We start from the raw sequence: 14,731 nt of genomic DNA on the forward strand, positions 1-14,731 counted from the left end.
CTGCATTATTTGTGTTTTTCACACGTGTCTTTCTTTAGTCTTTTTGAAAGCAGATTAAGAAAACACTTGGTTTGACAAGGCTAGATATGAATTGTTAAGCTGCTTTATTTCACAGCGAGTGAACATATAAAGCAACAGATCATCCAATTCACTGAGTTCAATTAGTAAGATATTGGGCAGTACGGGTACAGTCCTAAACCATAGGATGCTCAGACAAGGCTCCAAACTTGTAACGCCAAGCTTGGTGTTACTTCAGAGTTAATTCCTGACTTAACTCACCACCTGTTTTATTCTCTTCAGCCTGGGTGCACCATGGGCCTTGGCTTTAACTGAAACTTCCCAATTTGAATTTTTTTTTTCTCACAGTTCTGCGATTTAACGTGGAAAATTGAAAGCTGGCAATTATCACGGCTCCCTGATTTAAATAAAGTTGCCTCAGGAGCATTAATCCTCATTGCACTCAGCAGGGTATGGCATATTGGCAACGATCTGCTTACTATCTGATGCTAATAGAGTGTTATGCTCATGCCATCCCTTGAAAACCAAACCCCTACAATTTTATCCACATTTAACAGTGATCTACAAATAAAAACCCAAGAGATGTATTCTATAAAGTTCTTGTAATATTTCATAATGTTTTCACTAAAATGTATTGCTCTATTAAAATAAAAACCCTGCAGGTTAAATTCTAAAATGGCAAGAAAGAGTCAGGTTATGAGCAGGTATGTAACATGCTGGTTTTTAATTGCCCACCTGCCCAGTTTCGGCCCAGCAGGTAGGGTTAAAATTGACCCCATTGCTTTTGAAGTCACTGATATGATGGAATAGGATAGACAGAGGGTGGTTGGGCTCATCTTTTACCGTAACTTACAGTTGAATTGATTCTGTATCTGCTGTCTTCACAGTGTGTGGTAGTGCTGCAGGTGGCGTGGATGATGAGGGGGAGTCCGAAGCAGGGTGGATTGAAGGAGCTGCTATCCTACTCTCCGTTTTCTGTGTGGTTTTTGTAACTGCCTTTAATGACTGGAGCAAAGAGAAGCAGTTTCGAGGGTTGCAAAGTCGGATTGAACAAGAACAAAAGTTCGCTGTTGTTAGAGGAGGCCAAGTCATCCAAATCCCGGTGTCAGACATGGTTACTGGCGATATTGCACAAATTAAATATGGTAAGATTGAACAATATATTCAATTGCATGCAATTGATTGTAATCAAAGAAAGTACATGTTTCTCTTAACTGTGTACACTCCGAAAGCAATTCATGGAGCTGATTCTTCTTTTAAAAGGGAGAGGTTGTAGACAAAAATATCGTACATGAGTTTTTTCCCCTTTTTAAAAAAAATTCTCCCTCTGGCACCCACTCTTCACCATGAGGGCAGGGAAGTGATCTTCCTTGTTGGTCCTGATCCATCATTGGATGAAGAATCCTATCCTCTTTGGTTGGATGACCAGCAGCCAGCCACTGTCGTTTGTAATAGTTTTTGATGCTTACTGAGCAGAATGTTGATCAGGTCCGGAGAGATTTGGATGGAAACCTTATATTTAATCCCCTTTGCTTCTTTAGGCCTCCCTTTATTAGCCTGTTTTTCAGCTGAGAGGATTGGCAGGCAACCCGCCAGTGGACTTCAGTGGTGCTCTATAATTGTCTGAAAGGAGGTGCACAAGAGTCCCCAGGGGTGAATCTGTCTCCAATTTTCTCACTCTCCCTGTCAAATGTTTATTCAATTTTGCTCAATTATTTTTGTGAAAGATATCTCTGAAAATATATCTCCAGGTTTAACTGGGTTTGCACTCTTGTTATTCTTGCTGCTAATAAACATCACTCCTAATATTTTTGTGCTGTTGACAGCTCTGCTCTCCCAGATCGAAGAGATGAAGTCAGAAACTCACTGTGTGAATCCTGGTCCTTACATTCTATAACAGTTCTATTGAAGCTCCAGTGTGCTGAATTACCACAGCATCCCTTTTGATCAAATTTAAGACCATTGAAGAGGCTATTCATAACTGATATGTTGTTGATTGGTGTAGTCTCATCAATGCCCTTGGTAGCTGGCGGGTTAGTTATCTTTGGTTAATGGTTTCCATTTTTCTGGTTTTTGATCTTTGTTATTTTTATCTTGCTTGCCATTCGCAACTTTTTTGAGTGATTCTGTGCTCATTATAGTGAGGTACAGCAGTACTAGGGAATAGAATATTTTTTCATTTTTGACATCCAGTGCCAGCATTGAAAAATCCCTTGTGAATGCACTGGCCAGGCGCAGCGTGAAGCTCCTTGTACTCTGTCCCAAAAAAATGTTCTACCTCAGATTTTGACGATCATTGTTTACTGCACCAGTTTTAATTTTTAATTTCCCACAACAACCACCCAAATGCCCTTGTCAATTCTAATTTGTGCTAAACTATGGGATTTGTCCTATTGAACTGAAAGAATTGGACAGATTTAGACTCAAATTCATTTTAAGTAAGACTTGACATCCTACAGAAAGATAAAACTTTTAATCCCACCTTTCTGGGCCGAATGCAGACCCATGTCCCAGAGGTCAATGCTCTGTTAACCCATAGTATCGCCCTGTCGTTAATTTTTTAAAAAGCTTTTGCAATGACCAAATCCAATTGTTCCATAATTGTCTACAGTAGAGGATGCATAATAAATTATTTGGCCGAGTGTTCTTGATCCATTTATTTGTCTTTAATTATCAGGTGATCTGCTCCCTGCGGATGGAATTTTAATTCAGGGAAATGACCTTAAAATTGATGAAAGTTCTTTAACTGGAGAATCTGATCATGTCCGCAAGTCTGCAGACAAGGACCCCATGCTACTTTCTGGTGAGTTTTGAGCTCTTCAGGGATTAAAAGCGCATTGATTACGGTTGGACCAGTAGATTGGTGATAGTATTATTACATACTATATTTGATAGCGAGGAATGAGTTACGTAAAGAATGATGAGCAGTCTTTATGTAAGAAATAAATCATGAAGCAACATCAGACCTCATAACCTAGAAGACAGGAGAAAAAGTGTACAATAAGAGAACCATTTGAATTGGTGAGTTGCCTGCGCATTTCAAGCACAGATAGGCAGCTCACCTATTTAGGAGAGCAGGAAATCTGCTTGGAAAACCACAGATTATGGACTTTCATTAGTGTGTTAAAGGGGAGGGTTGGGCACATCGGGTGGGTGGGGGGTGATGGAGGGCATTGATAAAGGAGTTAAGCCTTTGAAGAAGGTAAAGACAGTGCGAAATAGGATGACACCGAAGGCTTGAAACTTCCTAAACCATCGATTAATAAAATTGCCAATACCTACTTCCAGTGATCCCTTTAATTGACGCGGGTTCTGGTTGCTTCGTGCCCTGTATCACCCATGTATAATAGAGCGCGGGATGGGGGGAAGGACGTGAGAGGCCATGGGGGGGTAGCCCTGAGTGAGTGCCATGTTGATAATGACCAAAATGGCATCAGGGTCCTAACAAAGTCATGGGACCCCAATTTGCATGTAGTAATGAGGCTTCCGCCTGTTTTTGGCAGGAGCGCTGGCTCTCTAATTCGATGCCCACTCGGAAATCGCAGCAGGCGGCCTTGAGCAGGAAACGGGCTATTTTCACCTTGTTACAGCTCCATTCTCGATAGAAAAGGAGTAGTAGAGGGATGAAAATCAGGCCATAGGATTTAAAGAGTGTGGCAGCATGGATAAGAAGTTAGTTAAAGGATAAAAAACAGGGAGTCACAGTTAATGGATATTTTTTGGATTGGAGGGATATAAACAGTGTTGTCCTCCTGGGGTCAGTGTTAGGACCACAGTTATCAGTTTAATCATACCTTTCAGTACAAGTAAATGATGTGGCACTCTTGTCCGACGGTGATTTTGGAGGAAAGCAGGTGCTTTAAATTGAAGGGGGTACAATATTGTGCAGTGAAACATTTACATAATGTAAGCTGAAGCTACAATACATCAGAGATCATTTTAAATTAAGTTATGCATTTATGGATCTTAAAAAAAAACTTTCTCGATAGATCTACATGAGATTTTTAAATGTGCTCAAATGTACCCCATTGGGATTCTGTCATATGAGAGCAGAGAGGATTTCTCATGTGCAATCAGTGTCAACGGTAAGCATGGCCTTTGACTCTTCTGACGGTTCATTTGAAGTCCTGTCTGCAAAGGTGAAAGCAAATGAATATTACACTTGCTCTACATCAACCAAAAATAAATATAATCAATTAGGAGTCAGAAATAGGATACATCCACACCAAATCATTGACAAAATAAAAAAAATGGGCAAGCTGACATGTTATCAATGAGCATTCAACATCATTTTATCAGCTTTCAGTTTTGAACTGGACTGACAGAAAGGTTTGTGACAGTTACCCGCTGACAAGGTTTCACTGCTAGGTTTTAAGTATTCACACGGGAGAATGAGCGTTCAGAGGCTATGCAATCTGTAACACAATTTTTTGACATCCTTACCTTCAATAAACATTCCACAAGGCTATTTTTAGCTCTGTCAGGGGACATGTACTTCAATGACTTCCACTGCACAAGGACTAATTTACTGTGTCAAGGATAATGAAAGACAGCACGTGCTGAAGAAATGTGTCACTGCAGTGTGTCTGAAACATATTGGACATTTTTAAATATGTCAAGGCTTTGTCTAACAGCTACAGACACAGATTTAGAAATCCGCATTTGTCACAAACAAAATTGTAGATTTAAAGCTAATTATAAAATGTATTCTTTCTAGCAGTTGTGCTAATTACAGAGATGAACAGATCTTAATGAGCCTGCAATCTGTCTACTGCAATTGTAAAAATGAGGGTTAAGATTAAACCTTCATACGTTCTCAAATTGGTCAGGGTTGAGAGTTTGAGCCCAATAACATTGGTAATCATTACCCCATTTCCTTGAAGTGTAAACATCTTATTTTACACTTGATGTTTTCACCACATCATTGCATCATTTTAGAGGAGTGACACTCCCACCCTTGTGGAGTTATTTTGGGGCTGGGGCAATTTGCAAAGAATCCCCTGTTAAAATCTCATTCAAACACTGAAATCCTTTTGCAGCATGAATGACAGGATTATATTTTAAGTTCTTTTTACTGAAACCAAAGAACAAATTAAGTAATTGTGTTTGATAAATACTGATGTTATCCACGGTCTCTGCCAATGCCATGCTAAAGCTAGCCACTAGAAGCCACATGAGATTGGCCTGACGTGATTTGCCCTCCAGTTTTGTTCCCCCTCCCAATGAGAAGTGCATTGGCTTTGCTCAGTGACACAATTGAGATGTCTCAAGGTAGAAAAGTGGGGATGCCCTCACACCCTACAACTTCATATTGTACCACCTCATTGTCTTCGAAGTATTGAAATCTTTAAATCTTGGGTTAATGTGGCTTTCTTGTACTGAATTCCAACATGTTGATTTTCTGGGTAGGGATGATCATCTACAATGTGGGCCAATTGCAAAGAGCAATCCCTCTAGCAATATCTGCGATTCATGTAACACAGGTGACTGTCCCGAAAAGTTGGCAGATGTTGCATAATTCATGTTTAAACATCTCACCACAATCAAATAAAATATATTTTGATTGCTATGTAACCATTTATAAAAGACAGGATTCCCTTTGGTCCATAGGAATTCTGAGAATACAGGTGTTTGTTAAACTGCTGTAATTTTCTTGGGACAAACTAAGAAGATCACATTTTAAAAATATGTTTGTAGGTGTATCAAGGGGTATTTTAATTTACATTACACACATGATCAGAGAAATTGAATGCCGGCGTTCTTTAGTAGAACCACACAGCTGCTTCCCATTTGAATGAGGCATTGTTCAGCATGCTTTAAACTGCAGGATGTGTTCTTCACCTAAGCAATTACCCTTTGCTGATCCTGCCTCTGTTGGTGAATTAGAAATGCAAGCAGCTCCATTGCACATTTTTAATTAATACCTAAATATGAAAGCTCCACATTCTCTAAATATAAACAAGACCTTAATGGGCATAAGGAAGTCATTATATTGTCCTCAACTGAGAGGGGGGTGTGAAGGTAAGGTTTTTAAAAAGGATAAATAATTATACTTGTGTTTAACTAAAATATCTTTGTTTTGTTTAATAAAACAGACATTTCTTGAAGTACACAATGTAAAAAGTTCTTTGAGTGAAATGCCACTCATAGACTAATTATTCCAAATGACATTTCAAGCAAACCAACTGCTATTGAAGCAATCATGTAGATATCACACATTGACAAAGACTGCCTGGTTACAAGTGTTTGGCTGCTCTTTGCAGGATATAGATATTAGAGTGATTCCTTAAGTCTATTTTATGAAACCAGCAGGAATTTTCTGTGACCATATATGTCCCAATTTTCCTACTGATTCATACACAAGTACGATTCTCATACTTAAAAATGTTGTTTCCAGAATAGGTTTGTGTCAGAAAGCTGGCATTTTGGTTCAAAGAAAAGACATGTTGATAGAGCTTGCCATTCTGTGTGCTCATGTTTTGCATTTGAATGCTCATATAAAATCTGCTAGCAATAGATATAATTCTGAGCGTTAACTCATTAATTTTAAAAAGAATTTCTTTAACCAGACTCCTGTCTCAGTCTGATAATCAATTAAACATAGTTTGTTTCCAAAAATTTAGATTTTCAAAAACAGGGTCCAAAAGGGAGGAACAGCTCCTGTTCATTTATGGACTACCTGTTTCCATTTTTCCCATGTCCCAAATGTAAGTTCGATGAGAGGGCAAACATTTATCTTCCTCATCTTTGAACATTAACATCTTTATGTTGAGCATCAGCTCTTGATAGGAAAGTGCTCATTTTGCACATGGACCCAACTCATGCCCATTTGTGTAAGCTGGACCTGGAAATTGACTTTTATGTATCAACTAACATTCTGCTCAAATCCAATGCCTGGATGGTAGTTGGAAGAGCAGGTAGATTTTCAAGGTTCTAGCTAAATGAGGCTTGGAAAGGAAATGTTTTAGTGATCACCTCTTAATGGGGATGTCTCATGTCAGTAATCTTTCATTTATTCAAACATTTCTGTTAAGCAAACATCATTCAAAACACATGTACTGACTGAAATTGACAATAATATGTTCTCTAAGTGCTCAAGAATTAAAGTCCATCTCCAACAGCAGGTTTGCATTATGTGATGAGAGGCATATAAAACTGGTCTGTAGGACAAGTTTTATTGTATGATAATAGCAGGAGGGTATGTTAATCTGCTCAAACAATCAAGCTTGTAGTACTGTTTGTTAAAAGAAACAAATCCATACTGTCACAAAGGATCACAGTACGTGCTTAACTGCGTGCCAATAAAGCTGTTATTTAGTTTAAAATAGTGCATCTTCTAATCCAAAGATGGATTTGTTACAATACCAGTTGTTTTTCTAATCAAAAGTCTAATGTTGAATCAAAGCTGAAGCATTATACCCTTTGAGCAGATATTTCCTCCAACAGCACATCAACTGGCTGCCATGTTCTGTAGTTACAAATTGTAATTGATAATGGAATTATCTATTAACTGGTATTTTCTTAGACCTACTATTATGGTAATTGCATGCCTTTTGGCTTTGAGTGAGTGGAGGTTATCATCCTTTTGTAAGGCTGCTTCATTGACTGCTTTTCTTTAACAGGTACCCATGTCATGGAGGGTTCAGGCAAAATGCTGGTTACAGCCGTGGGAGTTAACTCTCAGACTGGCATCATATTTACATTGTTGGGTGCAGGTGGTGAGGAAGAGGAAAAGAAAGACAAGAAAGGTAATTTTATTGCAGCAGAAAATGATTACGTACTGATCAAATACTTGCAAATTGATCAGTAATGTGTGAATGGATTCTGAAATCTCTAACATGAAACACTAGTTTGATTCTATGGTAGATTATGGACAGAGTCACTAGTATAGATTTTCTAAACAGGAACACTTGTTTTATATTGGCATAAAGTTGCCATTCCTGATTGGAAAATTGAGTAGAGGTCCATAATGCCAGGTCTCCACCCATTTTGCCCCATTGTGAGTCTCCGATAAAGTTTTGAAGGGATGCAGGAAGTACCCACCAGCTTGTGGATGGATGCATGCAAGTTAGTGCATAAGGATTTGATGATATCATACGCGGCGTTTTTCTGTCATTTCCACCAATTTAACACTGTTTCCTTTACCTGCCCATATTAATTGGTTGTTCAGGATTGCTAAATGCTGTGCTCCATTTAAAGAGATTAATACTGAATTTAAAATATTGCTAGACCATATTGTGTGTTTTTTTTCTGTTACCACTAATGTTTTTGAAGAGCTTGTAGCTACTGCTGTGGTGCTGCATTTTTTCTGCTCTTGCTACCACACTGCTGCAGTGGCTTTCTCACTCAGAATCCCCCTAACCTCTGCCTTTTGGAGGAATAAAAGGAACAGGGAATGGCATGTAAGTCAGGCTGCACCTGAGATGTACTTCCACTACAGGATATATGGGCTGAGGTGCTCGTACCTCCACTGAGGAGCAATGCCTGTGAAGGCTTTAGTCCACTGAAGAAACCATCACACAGTTGTGCCACATGCTGTAAGCAGACCTGCAGTCAAGCACCATTGCCTCAGCACTGCTGGTGGCAGTTGAAGTCACAACTGCCCTCAAATCTTTTGCACTGGTGTCTATTCATAGACTCATAGAGTCATACAACACAGAAGGAGGCCATTCGGCTCATCATGCCTGTGTTGGCTCTTCGAAAGAGCTATCCAATTAGTCCTACTCCACTGCTCTTTCCCCATAGCCCTGCAAATTTCTCCTTTTCAAGCTTCTACTAGATATGTAGTGAACATCGGCTAATCTGATGTATGAAGCAAGTCAGATTAATTGTTTGGCATCCAATTCATCTCTTTCATTATGGACAACAAACAGCAGCCTGAGAGGGCTCTGCAGTTTTACAGAGTGCCAGGATTCCCATTAGTGCAGTGGGCTATTCATTGTACCCAAATAGCCCTACATCCTCCGTTACAATATACCACTACTAACATGAATTGTGAAAGATTGCAGTCTTATTGCGCAGCTTGTCTGTAACCATCAGCTCTGCATAATGCAAGTAAATGCTCACTTTTTCAGCAGCTGTCATGATGCCTTCATTTTAAGGCAGTTCACATTCCTACCAATCTTTGACGCTGCAAAGCAAATCTCAGGGTGACTCCTGGGACATCAAGGTTATCCTCTGCAGTCATGACTTATGACGTCTCTGCAGTTTCCCAGACCACCAGCTGAATGTAGATATAATGAGATGTATACCTGCTCTTGAGTTATCGAGCACACCATTAGTATGTTCAAGCAGTGCTTCAGGAACCTGAATCAATTTGGGGGCACCTTCAATACAGCCTGGCAATGTTTTAGAATTGTTTTTTTCTGCTGAATGCTGTACAACTTTGCTGTAGATGAGGTAGGGCCCCAGGGGCAGCAAGAGGAACTTTGAGAGGAGCTGCAGAATCACGAAGAGCCAATGGAAGAGAACTTTTTGCCAGCAGCTTGAGAAATTTATGCAGCTCTATACAAGAGACTTTCTTCGAACCTGAAAATCCACAGGCTACTCTACATTTTCCCTGTACCCTTCACACATATGCCTTCAGCTAAAATGCTTTTCCGTTTCAACATAACTCAGCAATCCGCCCTTCTTGCTACTGATGAAACCAGTACCCAAAACTTATTGGGAATACTCTCTGCGCAGATAAGAACTGAATGCAACCATACTTTTAATCTGTTTGTGTTTGTGTGTATGCCCGTCTGCGTGTGTGTGTACGCACGCATGTTCACCCGTGGTGACGAATTGTAAAGCATGTCCTCTTGACCCCCATCTAGTTCTGCATCCAGATGTTACTTCAGTAGCAGGAATACGTGAGGTGGCTGACTGCTGTGTGTCAACGGCAGCCTCTTGGAATTGAAGTTGCTCTTGCCTCATGGCAGCTGAGTCCTGAATTGAACTCGTTGCAGGTTGCAGCACTTCCATTATTGAATCATAGTGGGAAAACTGTGCTGTAAACTTCTATCATTTCTATATTGGCTCTTTGAAAGAGCAATCCAAAAACAAATCCAGTGCCCTGTCCTCTTCCCATAGACCTGTATCTTTCTCTGCTTCAAATATGTATGCAGCTTCCCCTTAAATGATGCAATGGTCTCTGCCTCAACCTCCCTGCAGCAAAGCATTCCATTGTACCCTATGTTTAAAGACATTTATTCCACTCACTCTCTTCGTGGCAATTTTAAATTGATGACCCTCGTCACTGACTCCCAACCAGAGAAAATAGTTTTTCCCCTATTCACCTTATCGAAACCTTCAATCATTTTAAAAAAAACCTCTATTAAATCTCCTCTTGGTCTTCTCTACGCTAGTGGAAATTACCCCAGTTTCTCAAATCTCTCCTCATAACTACAGCTTTCCATCCCTGGCATCATCCTGGTGAATCTACGCTGTATGTTGTCTTTGGCTTCAATGTCCTTTCTATAATGGAGTGCTCAAAACTGCCCACAGTACAATTACTGTGACCTAACCATTGCCTTATACTTATGACTTTTTTACTCCTGCACATTTTACCACTATTTATAAAACCCAAAATGCTGTTGGCCTTTTTTATGGCTTTATCTACCTGCAATTGCACTTTCAGAGAATTATGCATTTGTACTCCTGGGTCTGCAGGCTTTCTGTCGCCTGTGTAGTCATCGAGAGAGCCGAGGGAGGGTCCAAATATTTTACCATCTTGAGGGTTAGCACCATCATCTGTCCCCAGTCCAGCTATGAGGTGGGGGTTTGAGGGATGCTAAACGGCACCCTGCCGCCTCATGATAAGCATTTCAAGTTCTTTGTGCACATGGTGGGAGGTAATTATAGGTGGTAGATATACTTTGTGCTGCATTAGAAAGTCTTGAGTGTTTTTTTAAAATCTTGCCTGATCTATTAAGGTCATTAAACGTCCTCCTGTACTATTTCCACATGTATGGACTGGTGATATTGGATCTGGCATCCTCCTCTAATAATTCCTGGCTGTTCTTCCTTGGAAGCCTGCATCTGTGTTTGCAAAAAATACCCACTCCTGTCTAAATTCTTCTAGCTGGCCTTCTATAATCCAATCAGAAAAAATGGGCTCTCTCTGGCTCCTGCACTCCTTCCAGACATGTTCTCCTCCCTAAATGTTGCTTCACCATCTCTTGGAAATGATGCAATGCTAACCCCTTTAAGTCCTGCTGCAACACATGATCTCCTACCCTTTAAAGGGGAGATCCTAATCAGAGGCATTCCTGACACCTTGAGCTCATCCATGATATTTTAAGGAGGCTGACTCTGGAACCATGGATCCATGGATGTTTGGTTTTCTAATAGCTCAAGAGAATGCTTTACTTGAAATATTTTGGATGCCACTTAAATATACATAATTTAAATTCACTCTTTTTTTCAAAATCTCAATTGATTTTCACTTAATTCACTACAAATATTCTAACTAAATGCACATTGGGTTAAAGTACATCCCATTTAAATGCGCATGTTCACCCTTAATTAGCCCATTATCCCAAGGAAGCAAAATCTTTCACAGCTTTAAACTCAAAGCAATCACAGTTAATCATTGTAACAAAAACAGGAAGCACTGGAAATACAGAGCAGGTCCACCAGCATCTGCAGAGAGAAGACACAGATGGACATTTCAGGTATAGACCCTTTGCCAGATCTGCCATGTATTATCAACATTCTCTGTTTTTATTGCAAATTTCTAGCATTTGTAGTTATATTGTTTTCTTTTTACTGCACCTGAGGTGTTTAGAACCACGAGTGACTGCTCAGGGAAGAACATTGATTTATTTTCTGCAGATTCCAAGTGTCTGAGAAAATTGAAAGCAAAGTACTGCAGATGCTGGAAATCTGAAATAAAAACAGAAAATGCTGGAAACAATTAGCGGGTCAGGCAGCGTCTGTGGCAAGAGGAAAGTAGGGTTATTGTTTCAGGTTGATGATGAAAGGTTCACGTAGGTTTGTGAGAAAATTGAGATCAGTGATTTGATGGAGCCCCCTGAGCAGAGAACCAGTTCCAAAAGCCCAGCCCAATCTCACTAACTTCAATTCACAAAACCAAGACCCCACCTTTGCAGTTTTAGTCTGCTACTAACTGCCAGTAAAGTCACAAAAACTCTCTCTCTGCCTTTACAAGGATTATTTTAACACAAATATTTTAATTAGAGTTCAAAATGCTCCTATCTAAAATTAGAGTGCTAAATGTTTGAAGTGCTGAGGAATGGGATGTATGTTGTTAATGTACAATAACCAGCTGGTATTATGTTCAACCACTGACTGGCACATTAGAAATGCTTCTGGTTGCAGTGCAGGAACCCTTTCACCCTTGCCCACTATGGCCCAAATCGTGCCTTTATTTGCCCATTAAATAATTTGTAGCAAGTGCAAAGATTCAACAGAAAATCCTTGTTACTGTATTTCACTTTACTGGTTATATCATGTGCCCTCATGTAACCTTTCAATTGAATGGCAATTGAATAAATACTTCACCATAACCTATTAATCAAACTTAATAAACAACAAATGAGTAAGACTGAGATCGATAGATTTTTGGACTCTAAAGGAATCAAAGGATATGGGGATTGGGCGGGAAAGTGGAGTTGAGGTCGAAGATCAGCGATGATCTTATTGAATGGCGGAGCAGGCTCAAAGGGCCATCTGGCCTACTCCTGCACCTATTTCTTATGTTCTTAAGTCAACTGGAGTAATGACACCCTGTAGATTTACAGTCATTGCAGGCTTAACTTTCCATCCATGAAAAGTAGAAAATAACAAATGGTTCTGTCTGCTGTGTTAACCTGCAATATAAACTGGACTGAGTACAAAATCGTTGAGCATAACTTTTTACATGGCAGTTTGTTGCTGATAACCCATGTAGTCTGTCTGGCTTATCTTGACGGTTTTGGAGGAATACCTCATTTGTAAAAGACAGGCTGAGAAATACTTTTCAAAGAATGAACCAGGCGAAGGAAATGTAAATATCTGTCTCAAATTCCAAATCTGCTGCCAGTCAAACATGTATGTAAAATAAAAGTCCAGAAGATTCCTGTATTTGAATTAAACAGCTTGGATCCTCCCTCGGATGCCTGACCAGACATAATGAGGGGGTGAATTTCCTGCTTTGCCTCCGTAACTTTGGCAGAAGTGTGGCAGAAACCCATTTACACCAAAGTTGCAATGGTGGAGCAGAAGAAGCCCCGAGGAAATTCAACTCCAAAGCCTGTATCCTGTGGCTTTGTGCATCAAAACATATCCACTATCACAGAGAAAAAGAAATCAATATCCTGGCACATTATAGACAAAAATGCTTTATTTTTGTTCACACATATCTCCATGTGTCGCTACCAGCTGCTTAAATATTCCTGTCTCCACCATCCTGTCAGCCTGTTGAAGGCCAGTTAGGGAAACCGAAAGCAAATATCCATTTTCCAAATTGCCGCCTCCAATGGGAGTTCAATTTTTTTTTTATTCCCTATTAAAAAAAACAGTCGAAGCCTCTGAACAGACATTGAGCCAGCCCAGTGCAAAATTCCATGCTCATGTCATGTTGCAATTTTATGTCACAATGAAAGCAAGCTGAAATGTATTTAGAAGGTCAACAATGGAGACCAGAGATCCAGGAAATATCAGTCTCAGTTGCCATCAGTTGAATGGAGGTTGGCAAATTTGTGTTGTTGGCGGCATATCAGGAGTTGATGGTATAACAATGATGAAAAATGTGTTTGATACTGCAAAAGTGGGTTCTTGATTTTGTGATCTGAAGTTGCAAGGGTGCTGGGCTCTGCTCTTCTGAATTATTTTCTGTTCAGGAGTTCTGTTCATCATTTCACTGATCTCAGACATCTGGATTCAATGTTACGTCCAAGCTTTATGTCTTTTTTGGGCTGCTTAGATGCATACCATGGAAGCTTAGGGGCTGCACGTATATACAAAGGTTACATTTATAGTCCCATTAATTTGCATATGTCTCATGTTCCTTATACTAACTGATCTTGGTGTTCTGATGTAGGATTTAGTCATCAGTGAAGCAAAAAGCACTAGGAACAGCCTTCAAGCCCATGAATTTCAAACTGAGTTGGGAAAAAAAACAAGCACAAATCAAACTGAATTGCCTGAGCTTTAGGGCTGGATTGGTAGGATTTGCAAGGCACATATGGCCATAGTTTTGATACCACAGAGTTAAATGTGCATCCCACTTAAATGTGACTTTTTAGATGGCAAAATTGATCTGCATTTAAGTGAGCTTCAGTGTACCTTCAAGATGTATGTGTAATGTGATCAGTGCATTGGAGATGGTGACTGTAAAAGACCAGCCAACTGTTTTGAATGAGGACAGGATACTTCAAATGATTTATTGGGTAGATTATTACATTTTCTAAATGTGCAGTGTCCCTAGCCATTCTGGTAAAAGTATCCCTGCTGTAATTGATTTCTGTATACCAAGCAGTTTTGAACAGTGTTATTATGTTATTCCTTTAAATTAACATACCACGTTTCAGCATGATTGCCCAAGTTTTAAGTGGTGAAAAGATATGACCTTTCCTTTATAAGAATTTCTTCTAAATGTTTTAACATCTAATGTGATTTATAATTTAATGTTTTGATTACATTTTATCTATTTAATGTTTTCCAAAGGAATGATTTTGTGATGACAGATCCTACTTCACTACAGTGCATAATAATTTACTCAATGGTTTAG

The 14,731-nt window shown here is 39.6% G+C and overlaps 1 protein-coding gene across 4 annotated transcripts in view; it reads left to right on the plus strand.

The window, feature by feature from the left end:
* Positions 1-14,731, plus strand: part of atp2b2 (ATPase plasma membrane Ca2+ transporting 2) — a 572,540-nt gene that overhangs the window by 420,220 nt on the left and 137,589 nt on the right. For all 4 annotated transcript variants that reach the window (XM_067998633.1, XM_067998635.1, XM_067998632.1 and 1 more), the window contains exons 5-7: positions 906-1,163; positions 2,696-2,821; positions 7,641-7,766. In XM_067998633.1, the coding sequence (XP_067854734.1) occupies positions 906-1,163; positions 2,696-2,821; positions 7,641-7,766 (510 nt within the window). The remainder of the gene's footprint in view (positions 1-905; positions 1,164-2,695; positions 2,822-7,640; positions 7,767-14,731) is intronic.

This window comes from Heptranchias perlo, chromosome 17 (assembly GCF_035084215.1).
Source record: "Heptranchias perlo isolate sHepPer1 chromosome 17, sHepPer1.hap1, whole genome shotgun sequence".
NCBI lineage: Eukaryota > Metazoa > Chordata > Chondrichthyes > Hexanchiformes > Hexanchidae > Heptranchias > Heptranchias perlo.